The 22,294-nt window shown below is 38.6% G+C and overlaps 1 protein-coding gene across 2 annotated transcripts in view; it reads right to left on the bottom strand.

Moving 5' to 3' along the window:
- Positions 1 to 8,697: 8,697 nt before the first annotated feature.
- Positions 8,698 to 22,294, bottom strand: part of RNF217 (ring finger protein 217) — a 64,500-nt gene continuing 50,903 nt past the window's right edge. For both annotated transcript variants that reach the window (XM_027786088.2, XM_055809463.1), the window contains 2 exons: positions 16,953 to 17,024; positions 8,698 to 14,951 (listed from right to left, as the gene is read on the bottom strand). In XM_027786088.2, coding sequence (XP_027641889.2) covers positions 14,878 to 14,951; positions 16,953 to 17,024 — 146 coding nt within the window. In that variant the 3' untranslated portion in view covers positions 8,698 to 14,877. The remainder of the gene's footprint in view (positions 14,952 to 16,952; positions 17,025 to 22,294) is intronic.

Here is a 22,294-nt window from a genome sequence, read left to right as displayed (position 1 = left end):
TACACCATAAACTGAATCACATGAACGCGTTCTTCTAAAATCTATATGTCTTAGCTTAGGAAATATTTGTTAGCTGGAGAAACTTTATGCTGAAGGATGCACTTTTTTTCCTGTCTAGATAGTGCTCTGAGAAGACAACAGTCCAAAATATGATACTGAATAATGTTACCTTTTTTACTCACATTGACAGGACTGGGTTCCACACCTTCTTCCAACAGCAAGACCGGGACGCGCAAAGCTCTGTGGTGACTTGAGTGGACCCACCGCTCAGGGCAAGCAGGCACCCTACTCACAGCGAGCCCAGGGTGCTGGGACCTGCTGGAGTTCCCATGCACATACCCCACACTTACCCCTCAGGTAGCTGGGGAAAATGGCAGCTCAGGACAGGTTGCCACAACCAAAGCAATTAATTACCGCAGCTCACACTCAGCTACCTTTTTTGGAGCACTCCCCATCTGCCAGGCTGCCAGCTGAATGAACAGCTCTGGCAGGGACAGCTGCTCCCTTTATCCCCAATCAGGCTGACAAGGGGTCCCCACAAAGGTGTTTTTTTCTGAAGTACAATTCTGACAATCGTGTTTAGTCCTTGAATGCTCATTTGTAGGAGAGGAAAAGCCAGCCTTTCTCTAGCTTGTCTCCTTTTATTGCTACAGGAAAGATAACTTCACTATGTTTGTTTCTTTGGTCCAAAACTGAAAAATAGCTAACTTAAGATTACAGTGAATGCATGAACGAATGATAGTTAAATGGAGGCTGAATGTTGCCTGTAACGTAAGTAACTTGATTTTTAAAAACAACGTTGTAAGGAGAGCGATGACATAGAGTGCTTGTCATAAAGGAATTTGAGAAATAGGCAACAGCAGACACTGAAGGTCTGAAACACTGAGGGTGTTATTGGAAAGCTCTGCTGAATTAATGTTTGTTTGATGTGGCAAAGGTTGGCCACTAGCATTTTACTATCAGCTTTGACTTGTCCATCACTTCATAAAGGTCAGATGAAATGAAAATTAAGCCATGTTTTTGAAAGTTATTTTTAATACATAATAAACACATGGTCAAAGCAAGGGTTGAAACAGGCATTATTTGAAAACAGAAAGGTTGCCATCAAGGTGGCCTGTGGACAGCCCCTGTGAGAACCTGGAGCCCGTGGCGCTGCGGGCGGGCGCTGCCACACTGCCAGCACAGGACGGCCACCCCACTGTCCCCGCTCCCTGCTCAGCACTGTGTGCTCCGCGAAGTGTTCTAGTGAGATGCCCCAAAGACTTGACCCCACCATTACTTTTATTTGACAAGATCTGAGTTAAAAGAAGATAACCTGCATCGGGGTGGCCCAGGACAATCACCTCCATCATGTGCGGAGCCCAGGACAGAAGGCATCAGCCTGGTTGGCTCCTCTGCGGCCAAGGCCACTGTGCAACACCAGGCGCCGGTGGGGGTCTGCCTTGGCCTGGGACCATGCTGTGTCCATCATGCCGAGGCAACGTGCTGCTGTTCAGCTGCAGGACGGGCCAAGCCCCCCTCAGCAGCAGGAACACTGCAGGCGGCCACCTGGCCCCACCGCCCTGAGGGACCATTTCATGGTACGGCCCACTGGGTGCCACAGTATGCAGCCTGGCACACAGGTGGGCAGCAGCAGGCCCCTGCCCTCCCTGCCAAAGCGGGGGGGCCAGGCAGCAGTGCCTCCCCATGCCTGCCCCAGGAAGAAGTGGGGCTTGGCCCCTGCTGGGAGCCAGGCAGGCTGGGACCCAGGGAACTGCGCTGTGCCACTGGCCAGCCCCAGTGGCCATCTCTGCTGGCAGGTCCCAGGCCAATCCTGCCCTCTGCAGCTGCTGCTAGAACGGGCCGCGTTCCTGCCCCAGCAGGCAAAGGCCGTGGTGCCTTGGATGCCAGGTGTAGGTGCTGAAACGGTTCTTTTTTCGTTAGATTGAGCTTTTGGGACCGTAACTCAGGAAGCTGCGCATCACGACTGCCATCGCTAAAGCCCACCCGCAGCAGGGCTTCACGCTCCACGCCACCCCTCACTAACCAACAGCTTCATATGGAGTCTTCAAAAAAACAACACCCCTAAACCACCAACTACTACCACCACCACCACCACCGCCAACCCAAGCCACAAAAAACAAACCCAAAGCAAAAAACCCCACCCAAAACAAGCATGCAGGTAATTCTTTACATGCATCATACACATGCTAAAAAAATACAAGTAAAAAACACAAAATGAGGAGTGCACAATTAGCAACAGGGGGATCTGTAACAGTCCTATTTACTCACACAAGTCTGCTTCTCAGGCTTAACTAGCTTTATAATTTTGTTTTACTGCAGCTTTATAATTTTATTTTTATTTATTGCACTTTTCCTCCTGTCTGCTAGGAGATTTGGGAGACTGTCCAGCTTTTTCTTTTGGCATGAAAGAGAACAAAACATAAACCATCATTTACAAAATAAAATGGGATCGATGAGATGGAAGGCAGACAGAAGTGGGCAATAGGCATCTAAAAATGGAGCTGTCTGACTTAGAAATGTTTCTAGAAGAACAGTATTATTTATTTATGTCCAAGTTGATCAAGGAGAAGTCTGGCTCAGCACAGGACATGGACTTGGATGCATCCATCACTCTTATAGGGTCATGAAAACAAAGCTTAGCTTCAGCTCATTTCAGTATTCCAGTAGGGTAAGTGTTAAGTAAGAGGAAAAACAAACAGCCTGGAAGAGGGAAAACAGCCTGGAAGAGGGAAAACAGCCTGGAAGAGGGAAAACAGCCTGGAAGAGGGAAAACAGCCTGGAAGAGGGAAAACAGCCTGGAAGAGGCCGAGGTGACTGTGAGTGCATTGGAAAGAGAGTAAGTGAACAAGCTAGGTGGAAATTAGGTTGAGGCAAGAACATTGCTCAGATGAGGTGGCACAAAATTAGGTGATGGCAAGAATAATGCGCTAGAAAACAAACAGGATTTGCATCACTTCTCAACTTTGCCTATCAGTATCTTACCTATCAACGTCTCCACCCGAGAAGTGTTTTTCCCAGTCAAATAATATGGGAGAAGCCATCTCCCCACCACCCCCAGTGGATCACTGCTGGGATCTACCATGACATTCTCCCTACCTAGGGACCTTCAATATAAGAATTAAAAGAGGATGACCTAGAAATACTGGGACAGAAGAACGCTTCAGGGAGCCCAGTATCTTCTCTCTGACAGTAAGCAAAACCTGATGTCTGGGGAAGATGCAAGATACAGCAAACAACTACTACTATCTACTACCGTCTAGGTCTCCAGGCATCTTTGATACAAGGACTTCCCCAGGCAAACAAAGATTCTATACTCTTTGCAACTTGCCACAAATTTCTCTCCTATAGACTGCTTCAAGTTTCCACTTCAACCCTCGGCCTCTACAATATCCTTCACCAGGAGAGTCCACTAGTCTTTTACTGTTTGCTTCAAGATTCCCCTATTTTGTTACAGCTCCCACTGTCACTATTTTGTCTTCCCTGCATCACTCAAATACTGAGACCTTTGTTACAAACGTGGTAACTATTACATATCAGTTGTGTCATTCCCATGCTGAAGAGCCTGCCTCTATTTTGTTGTCCAAAAACCATTAATCGTTGTTACTAGCTCTTGACTTTACTGTCCTGGGTAACCCTCCATCATCATCATCATTTGTTATGCCATCACTTACATTTTCTTCACATCATTTGTAAATATGTTCAAGAACAAAGTCCAAGCACAGACCTTTGCAGAGGTCAACTGGCATTCTCCCTTCATGACAAAAAGCCATTTACTCCAACTGTTTTCTATCTTCTGACCATACAATATCCACATTGTCCATGCGAGACCCTCTTTCTTAGACCATATCTACTTGGTTTCACTTGATGCTATTGCAAGGAATTCCATCAAACTTTTTTAGATCTTGCTGACCTGCTAAATAAACTTTGTGATCGGCAAGGCATGACTCCTTCATAAAAGCCATGTGACTTTTCCACAGTATGACAATTTTACCCACATGGCTGCTAATTCTAGTTCTGTTCTCATTAGCTGGTATTTCAGGTATCCCACATTCCAATACACTGGTACCTCATTTGCCTGCTGAAGCCAAACTACGAAGCAAATGCATGAGAAATTAAAATGTTAATTCAAATTTTGTTGAATGTTAATTTAATTATTAATGGTTAAATGTAATTTCTTATAAGCAGGCACAAGTTTGTTGATGATTTAGGGAAAACACCTATATTTCCTATAATCACTACTTCAGGTACCCACAAAACTGCATCAGTCATCTGAAGGGAAGCATCTAAAAATTACAGTTGCATAAGTGTAATCACTGTGGAGCACATTAGTCCTATTTACTTAGGGAAATACCATGTTTATAAACAAAGTCAACTTTTCTGTCAAATAGTTTGAGATTGTAGTGAGAAGTTAGCCCTTAACTTCAGTTTCAGCTCTAGGCATATCAATTTCTTTGACCTGACCATCCTTCCATTGCTGCAGACTGTATGCTAGAATTCCTGCAGATAAGCAACCTCTGGTATGATGCCCTTGACATTTGGTTGCACATCTTGACTGTTTTGGAGGGTGCTGGGGAGAGGGCAGAAAGGCCTGTCCTTGGCCAGAGGCACCTAGCATAGGCCTCAAGATTTTTGCTGCAGTGAATTGTTTTTTGGCTTTATTTCCTACAGAAAAACTAGAGGCAAGTGTGCTACCTTCTCTGCCAGTGCATGAACATGCAAACACAATTTCATAATTAGGCAGTGTTAAACCCCCCCAACACATCAGACAAAACATTCCACCAATACTGTCAGTTCATGAAGTGTGGAAACTGAAAAGAGCTCCTCTCCAGAGAAAGGGCACCCAGTTCAATTAATGGATTACGTATTTCAAGTTTACAGCTGCAGACTGCCTTCTCCAAGAACTACCTTATGCAGCTTTAAGATGTAGTCCTAACAAGGGAATGGAAAAACTGGATTCCAATACATTTTATATTGGGTTATTTTAAGCTAAAATTTTAACATTTCATGAGAAGGTAAAATTGTGTTGCATATTAAGATGCTTTTAAAAGTAAGCAGTAGCCTAGAAATGACACCACATAGTAGGAAGTATTTTACATTCAAATATTCATCATAGTAATAGTACACTGCCTTTATACCTCTGGTTTCATTTTCAGCGTTAAAGCAGTTCAAAGACTGAAGTGACTAATACAGTGTTTGTGAACACAAAGATTCTGAAGTTGAAATAATCTGGTGGGATTTTTTTAGGATTATATAAGAATCATAAAAAATACAGATTTAAGCAAGACTCATTGGAGCTGGTCAACTATGATTCAAACATATAATTAAAAGAGTTAGACAAGTTTTCTTTTTCAAAACTTTATTAGGTAGACGTTACTAGATGACATTGCAAAATCCCTTGTGTGCAAGTGAATGAACTCTACAATATACATCTTCCCACAATTCATTAAATCCGTCACCCCCACCCCCCAATTTCTGAATATTGATTCTAAGACAGGTGGAGTGCATTCAAATGCTACTTTACATTCTTCCATTTCATCACGGGGAAGCACTTTTTCATTTTGTTGCTAACAGGGACTTGGGATATCAGTATAAGTGAAAGGAATGACTTTAAAGGGAATGAAGTACTGTAAATTTTGACTTACGAACTTCAGTCTCAATACAGACACCTGATTCATCACAGAGTCTTTTACATTAAATTGCCTACCATGATCGTGATTGTATTTAGCAAAGTGAAGCAGTACAGAGACATATCTACTACTGAATACTAGTGAGGTAACATTTTGAAAATAAAACTGTTAAAAAATTCACTTAACTTTCAAAAGGTCCTGTCCAGCAGGACCAACATTGGCAGAACACCTTCCCTTGTATCCATGCATGTACATGTGCATATATACAACCTGTGTCTACTACAGCTTTTATAAGAACAGGATTTTAGTTATACATTCATCAGAACAAGTTTAAAAATCAGACATTACTATGGTAGATTAAACAGAAGACTTCCGTAAATCATTTCTAGACCTCCTAAATTAAAAGGCACTCTGAAGAGGGTAGCAAGAAATAATCCTTACAAAACATTGACACAAACTAAAGCAGCCACAAAGGTAGCACACTCAACAGTGATAACTGGTATACATTTCAAATACCAACTTGAAGATGGATTATTTGTAAAACATTGCCCAAGACTACAGACTAGTATTGTCAAGTTATTACAGCATGAAGACCATTGTTGCAATACTATGCAACAAAAAATATAGTTATCAGCTAAATGCAAGATAATGGAAAAACCTTATCAGCGTTTTGGTTGCGTGCCTGCTGGTTGTAAAAGTGAATAATTTCGTTTAAGGAAATAACTTTTAAAAATAAACAGTAACTCGTAAGACCGAAGAAGTATTTTGATACCTGGTGCCTCCTATTCAGCAGATTATAGAATTAATTAATGCCTAAAAATTGGAGATAATACTGAAAGAAAAGTTAGGATATCTGTAAGCGTGGTAATTCACCTACTAATTTTATTGCAGTATGGCTCTAAATCAAATTCTCTATAATCAAAACCTTCAGATAAGCAAGCTCAATTCTGATTAAACACTTGGGTGTGATGCTTCATGAAGAAATAACACTGCAAGTGACAGCTCTATTACCAATTAAAAACTCTGGGGGGAAAAAAGTGCCTGTCCTACAGTTCTGATAAAACTCTGAAATTTCAAGAGAAGAGGAGGTTCAAAGAGATACTCTTCTCATCTTCATTTCTCCCTCTTCTTCCTTCCTTCCCAACTTCTTAGTGGAGGAAATGGAACATAGTAAAACCATTTTATCATCATGAATCTACAACAGACCTTCTAAGCATTATTTTTTCTTCTTATTGCCCCCTCCCCCCAACAACTCTATTTCCTTCTGATAAATACCTTTTTATAACTTCAGTATTTTTTAAAAGATAATTTTTACCATAAGTTCATATAATTCAAGACAAATTTAGAAAAGTAGCTTATTCTTGGCATCTGACTTCCAACAGATGGACAAAAGTGGGAGCAATGTTAGTAAGAAAAACCAAGTCCTTTAGAAAACCTAGATCATGAAAGGTAAAATTCCACTATCTTCTGTGAAAGGAAGTAATCCCAGAAGAAGGCATAAAGCCTAGAGTATCCATTTTGAAGCGATCCGAAGATGGTAAAATGAATAATACTTTTAAATATCATACCTCCCACCACACACTGAAGGGCTGAACAGAGGTCCCAGAGCTGCTCCACCAAGGTTGTTTGACGGTTTAGTCCATCAAGATACCCACCTCAGAGGAATTACCAACTTACATTAACAGGATATGTTAGTTCAAGTTGGATACCACTAAATGCTGTCAAAACGCTTCAAGTCCCAACCTAGCCACCATGCACCTCTGTGTACCACACTCAGTGCTTCCATCTTCATGAATTGCTACAAACAGGGCCCATTTGAGCCCTGGACTTTGAAGGTACAAATACCACAGGTTGTCTAACTTAACTTCAGATGAATTGTCTTCTTCAGGAAGTTGCATTTCTTTAAATGGTCGAAAACTCCTAGCTGGTTTTGCTGGAAAACCAAACTCATGCTGACAACAACGTAAGATGCATTTCTGCAGAAGTGTGAAGGGAGATGGGGTGTGTGTGTGTGCGTGTGTGAACAGCAAGTTAAAAAACTCAGAAATGAGATCAGAGTTAAAATAGGCATGCCGGATTTGTAAAAAGATAACTTCTTCACTAACATAACATTTTTCAGCTTTATGAGCAAACTAGTGTTGGTTACTTTGGCTTAACATGCCTGTCTGTAGAGTCCATGGAACAGAAATTCCCATATTGCTCTATGGAGGGGAACAAACAACTTTCCTTTGTTACAAGCAATAAGGCACTTACATGTTTAAAATTCCTCATTATACAAAACACCGAATACTGAAATTCAAGCATCGATTATATGAGTATTGCCTACCTCCAGTTCTTACGACTTCTTAGTCATCAAATAAATATACTACAGAAAGTTCTAATCACTGGTGCATCTAGTTTTTATATAGCGCAAACATGGAGTGAGAAATTGCTTTCTTAATGAATCCACAGCATTTTGGCCAGCGCTCTAGTCGTGCCAGAAGCCTGTACACTTAAAAAAGGATGCGATCTGTCATCTCACTACCCTTACCTCCTGCCATTCAAATTAACCCTATATTAAAGGGAATTCTTCACCTTAAGATGTATAAAAGAAAAAAGATGGGGGCAGGGGAAGATCTCTCATTGAATTGTCATGGAATTAAGATAAAAGTTCAGCTTGGACAACCTCCTCAGAGATCATGTTTTCTTTTTTCCAGCACCTATTATTCTTGTCACTACCACAGTCACAAGAATTAACAAATACCTTAAAAAGTTACTTGGACTCAGATGGTTAGTTACATAACAAAGACCGCTGTGCTGTTTAACTGCATTTTAAAAAAAAATATGCAAAATTAAAAGCCCTGAAGAAAATATAAAATGCTGAAATCTGTGTTAAGTAATTTAAATACAAAAGAATTAATTTTTGCTGGTATAGCTCAGCAAAGCATTACTGAAACAACTTCTTATGAGATCACATTTTCCAGTCCAAATTCACCTTCAGTCATTTTTGCAACTCAAGTTTCAAATTATGAAATTTGGAAGGAAAAAGGAGAGCATTTATAAATAAAAATGTATAACAAATGGAAATATGGTAAACATTTTATTATGAGATGGTAAACAGTGAAATGTAAATCTACCCCTTTCCTTGCAATTTCTGGACATACAACAGCAGACCGTAAATTGGACTGAAGAACTCTTAAGAGCACATTTTTAATGCAAAAAGATAGTCCATGACTAAAGACTGAAACCATCTGCTTACCCAGAGCTTGCATAACGCATGAAAATGTTTCTTGACTGCATCAGCACTTTAACAGGACAGGTTTAAAATATCTGAACAGCTTGTTAGGATTCTGTAAGCAGATTTTCCTTCTAAAAATGAGGTAAACGTGGCATCCTGTTAGTAACATCATGCTCAGTGACAGCAGTATAAAATTTCAACAATACTGGTTTTAGTCTGACAAGTTTTCAACAAGGTGAACACTGAATGGGGTTAGCATGCAACTGTGTTTAAGCAGGTATGTGCAAAATCCATCTTTATGCTAAAAATAAACAATTCAAATATTTTTACGCAATAAATTTCTCCTCTTCTTTTATCCATCCAGAACACCTCAGATTAATTTTTCAAGTTTTGATAAACCAAATAAGCTCCAAAAGTTTTTCTTTTGCACAATATGCATTTTTTAATAAACTAATTGCTATTATAATGACTTTTTTAAAAAACCCATATATTTAGAAATAAACAGCTGCAATTATGCTTAGAAATGTATTTTTTTTTTTACTAGGGAGTAAGTAATTAAAGCTTATAAGACATTTTTACCTTTGAAATCAGAGCATGCACTCTAAGATCAATTTTCATTTTCCTACCTTATGGTACTTCACTGTCAGGCTAAGAGTGATTAATTGCCTAATAAGAGCACGCCATTCCTTAGTGGACAGAGAACATATAGATCCTGAGCCCATATGCACAGAAAAATAAGAATCAGCCAGGAAGCTGCAGTCCTATGCAACTGCAACAAGTTGCATTTGTTAGTTTTATTAAGACAGAAGTTTGAGTGTGGTGTTGTGTTATAGCTTGAGCAGTACTTAAGTGAAAACACTGCTAGTCTTGCAGCTGAATCAAGGCTCAGCTCGTTTTTCATGTAACAGTAGCAGGAGGCTATCAAATATATCAGCAATATAACTTTTTAAATGTTGTGTGCCCTATTCTTCAAGTTTATGTGTTAAGCCTGAAAAATAATGAACAGCTGTAATTCCAAATCTTACACTGTGCTACTTACTATCTGTTACAACGAAGAAAGCAGAATTCTAAGAGATTTTAGTCAACACTGTCTATGGATGTTGTTTCTAACTTTATTAGTGACTCAAAGCATTAAGAAGTCTCTTTATTATATTAAAAAACTAGTATTCCTTCCCCTGATAATTTGCTTTAATAAAAACATCATTTTGAAATTCTCCCCTACTCCCTGCCCTCTCCTGCATGTACTAAACAGCACTAGCTTCACTGGGCAAGTGAGAGGACTGGCTCCATAGTGTTTTGCACTTCTTCAAAGTGAACCAGATTTTCAAGTTGCTACCCAATGGCTACCAACACACTTCCAGATATTTTTATCTAAATATTTGTGACCAAATTCCATACTGGCATCAAAATGCATACAACTTCTCTGATTTGATGGGGCTATGACCGGTATCAGGAATAAAACTGACCCACCGCAACTATAAGGCTGCAACGTTACAAGAAACTAAGAAATTATCTCTCTAGTAAGTTTCCTCAGGAAGGATTCTTTCCATCAGCAAAATCAGAGATCTAATGTAGATTGTAACAGTAATCCATGGTTCTTATCCACAGCTTGGACCTACACAATTTTCACATGAAGAATTATGAACGGTGCAAGGGTTGCTTAAGAGACAAACCACCACAACTAATTAAAAAAAAAAAAATCTCAGTCTGTATGGCAAACTATTTGGCCACTGAATATTAAGCAGCTTCTCAGATCTAACTAGCAGGAGAAACCATTCCACCACTGACGAATTTGTATCCTCTGACAGAATTACTGCCCTATCTTACACACCACTTAACACCACACAAGCAAAGGCAGTCTTTGGAAGAGCAGAAAGCCCTTTGGCTGAAAAGAATACCCGACGGTGATCCAAAATGCCTTCTAGTTAAATTGGCAATAGTCCCTGCAAATTAATATTTTTAATGAAATGAAACTTCATGTTGATCAAACTTTCCGAACCAATAAATAGACATAAATTAAAAAATCCCTAACATACCACTAAGAGTTATGAAGTCAGAATTAGTTACATCAAAACCTAACACAAAATCCTCCCTTACTTACACATCTGCGCTGCCCCAAAGATAACAGATCACTCAGTGCACTGTATTTTAATCGACATTTAAAAGATATAAATATACACAGGTGGGGAGAACTGAAAACTAACAGACTTCGATGTACAGAACTAAAACTGATGGGTCACAGCAACAGCACAAGGCTACTCTGAACTGCACTTCTGCCTCTTGCTTTTATTCCTACTCAGCTTCTTGTTCTCCCTGGCTAACAGACTGACACAAGGAAAAGCACAATTATTCTCCAGTCACCAGCTCCTGGATAAGCTCTGCAAATACAGCTAACTATGCTCTGAGATGCCGCAGCAATCAGAATCATCCTGCCCCTGACATGGTTGAGCAGCCCTGAAACTTGACCCAATTAATGAAACACAACAAAATACTCTTTGTGAATAAAGTAGAGAAAGGAAAAGCCACCCCCTCCGGACTGGCCCATCCATCCAGCCCTCCCCAGCAGAAGCAGGATGGGGCACACACAGCAGGGCACCGCAGGGAGGGCGACAGCTGCACGCCTGCCCCGAGGCCCGAGGGCATGGGCAAATCTGTTTCCAGGCAAGCCTGCAAAAGGCAGCTAGCGTAGAATGGATTTAAGCATTTCCTAGTCTGAATATAGGTATCTGTGAGTAACAACTTTGCACGAGGATAAATATTCTTAAATATTAAATATGGTGAAAGCAAACCTGATGATCAACTATGATCAGCATATAATAGCGTGAAATCTGCCTTAGCAGGTTAATTCAGCTGCCTCATGAAGTTTTCTGCTAATAAAGATGGAGTAGGACAGTCTGACAGTTTCTTTAGAGTACAGTTACAAAACCCAAAACACGTTTACATAGTAAAAACATCTCTGAATCTCCTTAACAAAGTTCATTCCATTTCTTTCACACTGATAAATTACTGCTTGTAAAACAAATTACATGACTTTGATGTAAGATTTCCTGTGATATGAGAGGAGTAGTTTAAAAGCTAACATTTTATTGAATTAAGTTTGGTACTAAACTACTTAATTTTTCAGTTGGTTATATTGCATATTGATGAAAAATTGTATTTTTGTACTATTAAAGGGAGAATATTTTTATATGGATGGAAAAAGACTTCCATATCCCTACTCTGCCTGGCTCCTGAAATCTCCTGTTTTACAGAAAAACAAAACCAAACATTACTGTCATTCTTTTTTTCCAACAGAGAAAGCAAGATTAGAGTCTCTCATCTTTACAAGTTCAAAGATGCCTCTTTTTGCTAAGTGTAGAAAGCGAAGAACCATTTCCCTTTGATTTAATCTGTTCTGATAAAATCAAAATGGCCTAGATGAAGTGACAATGTAGGAGCTATGTGTTCCTTTCCTCCACCCACAATGACATGCTTTCTGAATATAAATAAGTGCAGATATATTATCTTCCCTTTTATGCTCTTTATCTACCATCTTAATTCCACATCTTACTGAACTCCCATCAGAAACTGAAAATGGCAAACAGCAGAGTGAAAACAACTACAAAGACTGTAAGAATACCTCACACATTTATAAAGAACCAGGAGAAAAAAGGAAATTAATCCACTGTAGAGTTAATTACAGATAATCTCAAGTACTAAAATATTCTCAAGTGGAATAGTTTGACACCATATTACAGACTGCATTGCAAACCCAAATCTATCTATCCATATATATCTCGCTCTCTGAGGTCTGAAGGTTTTTCTAAATAATACAAAAATATCTTCATTATTTGACATTTAAAGAGAGGAATAAAAATCCCTGAGTAAGCCAAAGACAACTGATATGTATAGCCTCAGAAAACACACTCAAAACCAAGCCCAATTTTAAGGCAGCTTCCAACCTCAGACAGAACAAAATAGAAAACTGCTGTGTCACAGAAAAAGAAATCTAATTAACAGGTGGATTTGCATTGACAATAGGCTTTGAACTTTACTTCTACATGCCACTGCTTCCCCACTTAATTTGCAAATCGTAGAAAGGTACTATTTCTACCATTAGGACAACTGGGTCAACATGCCCTTGAATTTAAATGGAAATATTAAGTACTTGTTGACTACTATGGTGTGCTTGTACACAGTTTCAACAAGAGAAAAAAAAAACCAACAAAAACCCAAACCCAGAAGCTGACACAAAACAAGCATGCTAGCCAGCTATGGTAAGCTGACACCTGTGTTGCCAGGTAAAGAAAATTCATCAGTTTCTTCCACAAGAAATCAGTCGTCTTGAAGTCAAAGTGAGTATCTTACAACAGTATTATGTTGGTGGGGCAGAATACTATTTACTTAAAAATTACAACTAAATTCAGATGTAATAATTTTCAAAGAAAGCGGTGCAAAGTACATACTCTCAAATGCTATGATATCTGGGGGCCGACATTTTGAAGTCTGTAGACTCTTTAGGACATTACTCATCTCCCTGCTTTCCCGTCTCCTCATATATATACAAACATATATATATATATCTATCTATCTTCAAACACACACACTGAAAAAAAAGTACCTTCACAGTATAAATCCAATCTTCTTAAGATCAGCTTGTATTTTTAAAGTATATATATATTTCTCTTATTCAGTTCCTTTATGGTTTCAGTGTTCTACTTACACATTTGTTTTATTCATATTTTTCTTTTAAATTATATTTGTACAATAAATTTGGATTATAACTGAAAATGAAAACACGCTGTAGCCAATTCCTAATGCTGAATTACATTGCTCTTGTGGCAACGTGCTGAGAAAGACGTCCGGTAGCAAACAGTGGTACTCTGAAGTTAGGAAAAAAAGAGCAAGGATAGCTATTCTCTTCAGATCTGTAATGCAGCAGGAAGAGAAACACTAGAAGCAGAGAGTAAGAATGAAATGGTCTCCTAAGAATTCATGACCCCTCCCCTTACCCAAAATTCAGAGATTTTCCTCCCGAGACATCAGTAGATGCTCTCAGCCTTATGTAGCCTACTTAAAAAAAACCTGTGCTATTTAGGTTGGAAAAATTTTATCAAGTCAATCTTCACACAACTAGAGTGTAGCATGTGTATTATAGGCCAAGTCAGAATAGAAGAGCAGGTTTCCAGCTTCCCTGTAAATATACTTCAGGGGTATCTTGGAACAGAACAGGCCACTGACACTTTTTGTTATCTAAACCCTTTAAATTTCTTCTGTACTGGGAGAATTTAAAAACGCAGTACTCTTCCAACAAATCTGTCAAACACCCCACCCCAATCAATATTAATACACTCATAAATTAAATAGCGAAGTGAAACCAATCAGTATATTTATAAGTGTCATGGAGCTTCAATACTAAGATTTCCCTCTGAGGCACTACAGTTTGGCAGTGGCAATCTACGCTCTTGCCCACTCGCAGGAGGACTCTGAAGATAACCAGCTGTCGTGCTCTGGCTCATGATGGGGTTTTGGTATGCTGAACAGAATGCTGTGTGATGGAAGTTATTTACAGAAGTAGTTTTTAATACCAAAAGTAGTATGCTCAGTACACAGTAAGACTCCAAACACTTCTAAGCATTTCCCCCTTAAAGGCCAACACTGAAGTTAAATGGAGCACATGTTAGCAGTTAAATGCTTTCTTCACAGGCCAAATCGGTAGTAGAGTTGTGGCTACAATACAGACTTTGATTGTCTAGTTCTGAAACTCAAGACTCAAAAAAAATCCTCCAAAGTAATAATTAAAAAAAAAACAAACCCCAAAACATTTAAAAAGCAGCAGTCAGGGGGCCCATCTTGTTCAGAGTGCACCAGAGCAAAGAGGCTTTCTGGTCTGCAGTAGTGTTTTCAGCTGAGGGAAGATGGCAGGCAATCCCCCATTTTTCTTCCAGGGCGGTGGCTTTGATGCTGTTACCAGCACTGTATTGCTCTGTTGCACAAAGTGGGTATAGCCCTTGCAGGACCAGCTCAGTCCACGTGAGTAAAGGTCCATCCTTACCAGGGCATACCTGTCCGTGACCTTTTCCTCTGCTTTTTACAAAGGCAATAGATAGGAAACACAAATAAACCTGCCAAAAGAAAAATAAGAATGAAACCATAATTAAATCCAATCGTTTGAGCATGCATTATGCTCTTTCAGTGTATGCAGAGTATTCAGATGCAGCTTTCTATGTTTCAAGAGAATTTAGAGGCATTTGCACAAGCAGAAAAAACAGTAGCCTGCAACAGTTTCTTTAGTAATGAGTTAAGCTATGTTTCCCATTTACAACAAGTTCCTGCTAACTCTACTCCCATCTCTGACAAATTAATCCCTGAACCGTGGTGTTTTGTATAAGAAACAAGCTTAAAACTTCTAAAACCACTTGGGCAATCCTTAGGTGTAAACCCAAGACTGATTTAACTCATTTTCAACCAGTTTCACATGCAACAGAAGCAGCATGTTATTATTTTTTTTTTTTTTTAAAGTATTTATTTTTACAAACATCCTAATCATTGCAAAGTAATACCAAATGTTTACCCTTGCCTGGGTAGAGAACTATTTATTCTTAAAAGTCTTTTGAGAGAAAGGAAACTGTAAAAGGAAAAATACATGAATCAGATTTATTCAAGTGACAAACAGTTTGTCATAAGGTACTCTTTCAAAACTAAGCGAGAAGCATCTCCCCTGTCTCTTGCCACTAGCTGAAATGGTGAAAGATTTCCTTTTCAGACACCACTACAGTAACAAAATGTAACAAAAGACTACTAGAGTAGTGGTCACCAGGGTCCCTGCTTTGCTCAATAGCCTTTTAAAAGGTGTAAAATGGTTCTCAGCGAAAATCCTGAGACTACTTTAAAATTTGTGTTGTCAGTAAATTGCTGTAATTACCTCAAAACCAAAACTTTGAAACTGTTGGTTTTTCTTTTTTGTCCCCTTATCTGGCCATACCTAGGATGGGACATCAATGGAATAGTGGGTATTACTGCAATTATTGCTACTGTACTATTGCAAAGCCCTCTTTATTTTTAATATAAGCAAAAGAGTGGGTTTTTTCCCAGCATAGATTACACCAGATTGCTGAACAAAATAAAACTTTACTGGCATTAAGGAATCTTTACTGCCTATATTTTTGGCATAAAAATGCCACTAAAAAGAATAAATTTTTAAGATGGATAACTAAATATAGACATCTATCTTCAGTGAATCCAACTCAGAATACTGATCTTGTTAATGTAACTGTGCTGTTATATTTCAGCTTTATTATATAAAAATAAAGGTGCCACATTCCAACAAGCCTCAGGGCTGGGCACACACTGCAAGTTTTCAATCCACTAAGTAGATCGGTGAAGAGTTGTGAAGAGCATGATCCCCAGCTGACATACTACTGCCAACATAAATAGTGGATATGCACTTACATGAGCAAAATCATACATTTCTTTATTATGGCTTATTTCATTTCTGCAGGAGAATTAAACTGAGCCAGGCAAAGAGCAGATTTTCTAGTATAACGACATCCCCGTTAACACAACTGTGTTAACAGAGCTTTGATACTATATGAAATGAGTTCACAGAACTGTTTTTTGTGATGTAATTCAATCTGGCAGCCTATGCACTGAATAAGATTGAGACTGACTCATCACAATTTGCTGCTTTTTTGTTGCTGTTGCATCTTCAAGCTGGAAGGCTTTTGGGACTATGCCTAGTGCCTCAAAAATCTTACCATGCACATGGGCCAAGATCTTAAAATTGTGATCCGTGCTTAACGGGTGGGCCCAAGTCAGCCAGGCCCCAAGACTATGTTTAAATTACTTGGGCCTTTTTACTAGTTTAACTATGTTAGTTGAAGTTTTTTGGTTCAGAAAACCAAATAATTGGGGGAAAAACTAATTAATAAGCATAAAATGCAAGTAGGAGAAAAAAAAAGATTCTAAAGACAATTTTTTTTAAAAAAAGTCACATGCTTCATACTAAAACACTATCTATGAAAACTGCACTCTGTGTCCACTTCTCTGCAATGAAAATACTGAGATGTCACAAAGAAAGTCACTGCAACATCAGTATAAGACTCATCCACATATGTAAGTCTTACCTATTACAACAGCTATGGCTCCCAGTGCCAGTCCCAGAACCAGTATTAGGGGTGTAATGAGTAGTTTTCCAGCTGAAATGCAAAATTCATTAAATCAAAGTGAGCACTTTATTTTTCCCTTTCCAACCATCTATAAATATCCCGATACCAGACTCCGAAAAACTGGTACATTTTTTTTAAACTTTACCAGGATTCCTATTTGTACATTCATCCTACAAACCCAGCTAGGAGCTATCGCCACTCAGCCAGCTCTTGCACTCATTTCTCTCTGCCCTCTTCACCCACCACAAATCTCCAAGCACAGCTCATTTTATACATTAACAGTTAGCCTGCATTTACTTCTGTTTCCATTCTGAAATCCATCAGGCATCGACAGGAACACGATAGCTATAAAGCTACTATCATTTGGCTTCTCTGGAATCCTACTGCACAGCAACGACCTTGGAAAGGTGCCAGGCAAACCAGCATCTTGAAGAGTTTTAGGTCAGCTCAAGGTGATGAGACCATCTCCTCTAAATATGCTTCTGCTTGCTTTAAAAGGCAAAGGTGAAGTCCTCATGTACAGCTGCGATTTAGGTCTAAATCAAACCACAGCCAAGTCTATTTTGGATCAACATTTAAAAGGATATGTTGCCACTCTTATGTGAGCAAAGTAGTGAGGTGGTACCAGCTAGAGCATAAAACTAAGAACAAATGAAGTGTGCTCATATTCTTTACTTGCGATGAGTTCATGATCTGAGGAAATGCATGGAGGGAAGGCAGAGCTCCTTCTGAAACACTGAAGTGGAAATCTGCACTTTCAATCCAAGTTATCTTTCTTGTGTTGCATGCTTTCAACTGAACAGCAGAATCTCCCTGGCTGTGTTGGCTCAGTGGTTGGCTCAGAGATGTCACTTGTCTTAACTGTTTGAAAATGCAGCAGGGCAGGCATTTTTACTGGTACACCAGTAGTCTGATCAGGGATTTGAAATAAAGCAATTGCCTAAGCTAAGCAAGTGTTTGAAAGATCACCTCTAGAAAGGGAAGAAAAGAGAGTTTGTTACCTCTCTCTTCCCTGCTTTTCCCTCTCTCAAGTCACTTGCATCAGATTTCAGTAAATGCATTACTTCATTCAGTAATGATGCAAACCTCTCCATAACCTGAGCCACTAATTTGGGCAGTGTGAAGGAAAAATGAGATATTTTGGAAATATTTACAGCAGTTAAATGAATTGGTCCTTTTCATGCTGTTTTGATAGCTTTTACATTTCATAGGAGTGTTGTGGGTAGGAAACATTAATTCCTAGAAGAAAAAAACTAGCAAAATTATTGGTATTACTGTAGTTGTTAGGCATCCTAATGGCAGACCTTCTTACGACTCCACTGTGCTGCATTCTATAGGCACAGACGTTGTCAAATAAATTATTCAAGTGTAGACAGGAGAAGGAATGTAGCATTGGAAAACCTCAAGAAAACTCTGAAAATGAGCAATTAAAAACATGTAAAAAAAATTACCAGAGCCTTTAACCATTTCAAAGTAAACCTTATAACAGGTTGTTTTAAAGTATGAACTATCTTTATTAATAGCTAATTAAAATGCTAGAAAATTATGACATTTTGTACCAAAATTATTAGAAACAAACCACTGAACTGGTGACTAAGTACACAGAAACAGAGTCTGCAGAAAGGGCTAAGATAGCTTTTGACTGGAATAGTTTCTTTGCAGCCACAAAGAATGGTTCCTAAGTTAAATCAGTTCAAGAATTTGTTTACTTGCATTTGACAAACTACTCAGAGCTGAAATAAAGCCTGAGTGTCTTTTTCCTTTCACCTTTGAGTATACAGTTATGAGTATTGTGTAGTTCCAAGATCTTACAGGATAACATGACCTTTCATCGTCATAGGACGGTATCTTCTTTTGGTTATCAGTGCATTCTTTCTAAAGATTAAACTTTAAAAAACAAAACAAAATACTTTTTCTCCTTATATATCTACCATATTTAAATCCTTTATCTTTTTTTTACCTCTGTAAACTGAAATTAAGGAACAAGTTAATACAAGGTGAACAAGAGCTGCACAAGTTACCATCAGTAAGAGTACAAACAGCAGCGATCACTGCAAAGCAGCGGATACGTACCTTTTACTCCAATCATTTTTATCAGCATTGTATGAAACAAATTATAAAATGCTCCATTTTACACATCTGAATTGAACATTACTTTCTATCAGATTCCAGTTTGACACACACAGTTTGTTATAGTGTGAAGGATTATGAGGCTCTTAATCCTAGAGGGAACTGTGACAACAAGAAATGCTGCTGAGATTAAGGATGTTTATTGCAGGCACTAAACTTCCCAACCCACCATCCTATGTCAGCTAACTCCAAGACTACTAGCAGAGAGAGCAAATGTAAAACATGCCTCAGAGCTGAATAAAATCTTGGATCATTAGTATATGTGGTGAACTCAGCAGTAGGTTGAGGGTCAGTTTGATAATGTTCAAAGCTAGCTTTTAAGGACAAATTAAAAAGAAATGGTTGTAAATAGAACAAGCCTCAAAAGGGAACCTTTTCACACACAGTTCTACTCAAATTAATGGTAAACAATTTCTCTACTGGATTACTCAACATGAAGTGGTAATGCGATAACTGTATTTGTAGGTGTCTCGGAGGGGTTGCATTACCTGTGACACACAGAATGATTTTTTCCTGCAAAATGAGAAAATATTTAGGGAAATACAAGGGAATATTTTTCCCTTGCATAACTGGGTTTGTTGCAGGTTTTAGGGTAATATACACAAACCCGCTTAAATCCTTAGAGAATTCTTTGCCATGTAAAAAATTAACATATGAGTTTCAAATTTGATCACTAGCATGAGAGAAATAAAGTTCTGTCTTCTAAGTCTAAATGTCATTCTAATGTTTAAACAACAGAGCCACTAGAAGTATCTACTTACAAATCAAAACAGTTATATCTATGCAGAGTCAAGTTCTAATATAAATTTGCATCCATTTTACAAGTGTCTTATCAAGTACGTGTAGGTGACTTCTCACAAGTCACAACAGACTTAATAAAGTTGCTAATGAAGGCTGGATCCTAGAAATGCAAGCTTCCTCCTGTGGTGCTCAAAGCCATGCACACAGAGTGAATCTTGCTCTCTGTCTTGGGACAGAAGTACAGGTCAGTCAGATCCGAAACATGCTGCTTTCAGAATCCTATTTGAAATGCTGTCGACCATGCAAAAAATTTCATTTGTTTTAATAGCATCATTACACGTTGTGTTCTGTTACATACCCATGAAGTACATAGCAACTGATTTTGAATATAATTCACCCAACTGACTTCAAGTGGTACTTAAGCAGCACCTTAAGTACATTTAAGACAGTTCAACACATTTTTCCTTTCTGTACAATTCATCACTAACTCCAGTTATAACCAAACATTCTGCCTTCAACAACTTGGCCAATTGCCAATTCAACAACAAGCTTCATGGAGACTTAAAACCAAGTACATGGGAACTGAGTTTCTGTGGCTTAAATTCCTTCATTCTGATTTTCTGATTTTTCAGATAGCCGTGAATGTGGCACTCTGGACACAGAGGAACATGAGTACAGCACTCTGGCTATAGTATAAACATTCACCTCTCAACTGTTGTGTTGTAAATACTTGAGGCGCAGTTTTGTTGCATGTTTATTATACTTATACTCAGGCTTCACGGGGTTAAAACGTATCTTTCGGTTTGGTAAACTGCCAACTAGTATAATGGCTTTGGAAGTAAAATTGCATGAAATTACTATGAGAATGAAATCTCTAAGTCTGCTGGGACTGAAGGATAAAAGCAATTTCACCTTTACTGTACTGGCCACAGTACAAAGTTTCTCTAAAAAATATGCTGGCTAAAGAAGGAAAAGAATTGTCAAATTCACAGACCACTTCTATTCCCAGGTTATCTTCTCCTCCCTGTGATTTCTTACTTTTACAAAACCACTGGTTTATGAAGAAGTGTGTTTAAATTTATGCTCCCATAAATGCTTTTCCCTTATATTTATTACAGAACAGCGTGTGATTATAGGCACAAACACTTGCTTCTCAACAGAAACCAGGACAGCATGCCAGCTTGCCATGAAGCGCTTGTTCCTTTCTACACACCACACCCACCCAGATTTGGTAGAAACAAGCCAAGAAAACTTTCACTGCACAAGACTATAAAATCACATTTACTTAAATGTATTTCTTCTCCATAGCAAGAAAGTAAAGTAACAGAAGAAAACGTACCTAGCATCACCTCACTAGGCTCCCACTGACAGCCAAGATAATGTTCTCTTAATTTCCATGATTTAGCTAACTGGACAGGCAATTCACTACAGGAAACCCAACGTTTATTTCTTGCTACATTTTACTAAAATTTAGAGGCTATGCTTACTATGCTTTTAACAGTCTATGTCTCTGCTGCCATCTCCTCTTTCTAATGTCTTCTGCTGACTCTCAGAACGAACTTTATTTTCTAGGCTTGTACAGTAACACCTACTGATGATAATGCTCCCCTTCTACCTGATAAAGCTGTAATATATTTACATTTACAGTCCTACATACTAGGTATGATCCCTAACTAGAATTAAACATTTCTGGGTTTTCAGTTTGGTCTTAAATGATTAAGACTAGGAAACTTTAGTTCCAAACAAAACAGGAACAAAACCCAACCAACTAAAATCAAATATCATGACAAAGAAGAATGTGATGGAGGGTCAAAAAAAAGATATGCGAAGGTAAGCAAGCTATTATTACTTACTCTATTTCATGATAACAGAAGTAACCAATGAAACTATCAGGAATCAATAAAAAAAAAGCACCAGAGGAATGGAAGTACTTTCTCCACACAACACGTAGTGAAATCCTACAGTCCCTATCAGAGATGTTGTGGAAGCTAAAACTGTATGAATTGGTGAAGTACAGATACATCTATTGATAGTTATTAAGCAAAGGTTCAGATACAAACCTTAACTAAGGAAGTGTCTAAAAGAATGTTTACTAGCAGTAGGGAGTGAGATTGTATTTCTAATTGACCACTGTTGGAGATGAACTCACTAGAGGCAGACCTTTACACTCACCAAATTAACAGGCACAGATAATTCTGCTGAAGTTTTACAAAGATAGCTGATCTTGCCAAATTTCCACTATTGCAGATGGCAGAATCCACAAACCGGACTGACACTGTATCACAGGGATTATATCATCTTGAAAGAAAAGTGTCAGGCGATATAATCCTATAACAACACAATGTCTTCTTAAAAAGCACTTGTTCACACACACGTGCTCTTGTGGGGCAAAAAGTACAAAAATCTAGACTGGGTCACATATGCCAGTC

This window comes from Falco peregrinus, chromosome 7 (genome assembly GCF_023634155.1).
Source record: "Falco peregrinus isolate bFalPer1 chromosome 7, bFalPer1.pri, whole genome shotgun sequence".
NCBI classification, from domain to species: Eukaryota; Metazoa; Chordata; class Aves; order Falconiformes; family Falconidae; genus Falco; species Falco peregrinus.
The sequence above is the reverse complement of the archived record's forward strand: the minus strand, read 5'-3'. Positions and strand labels throughout refer to the sequence as shown.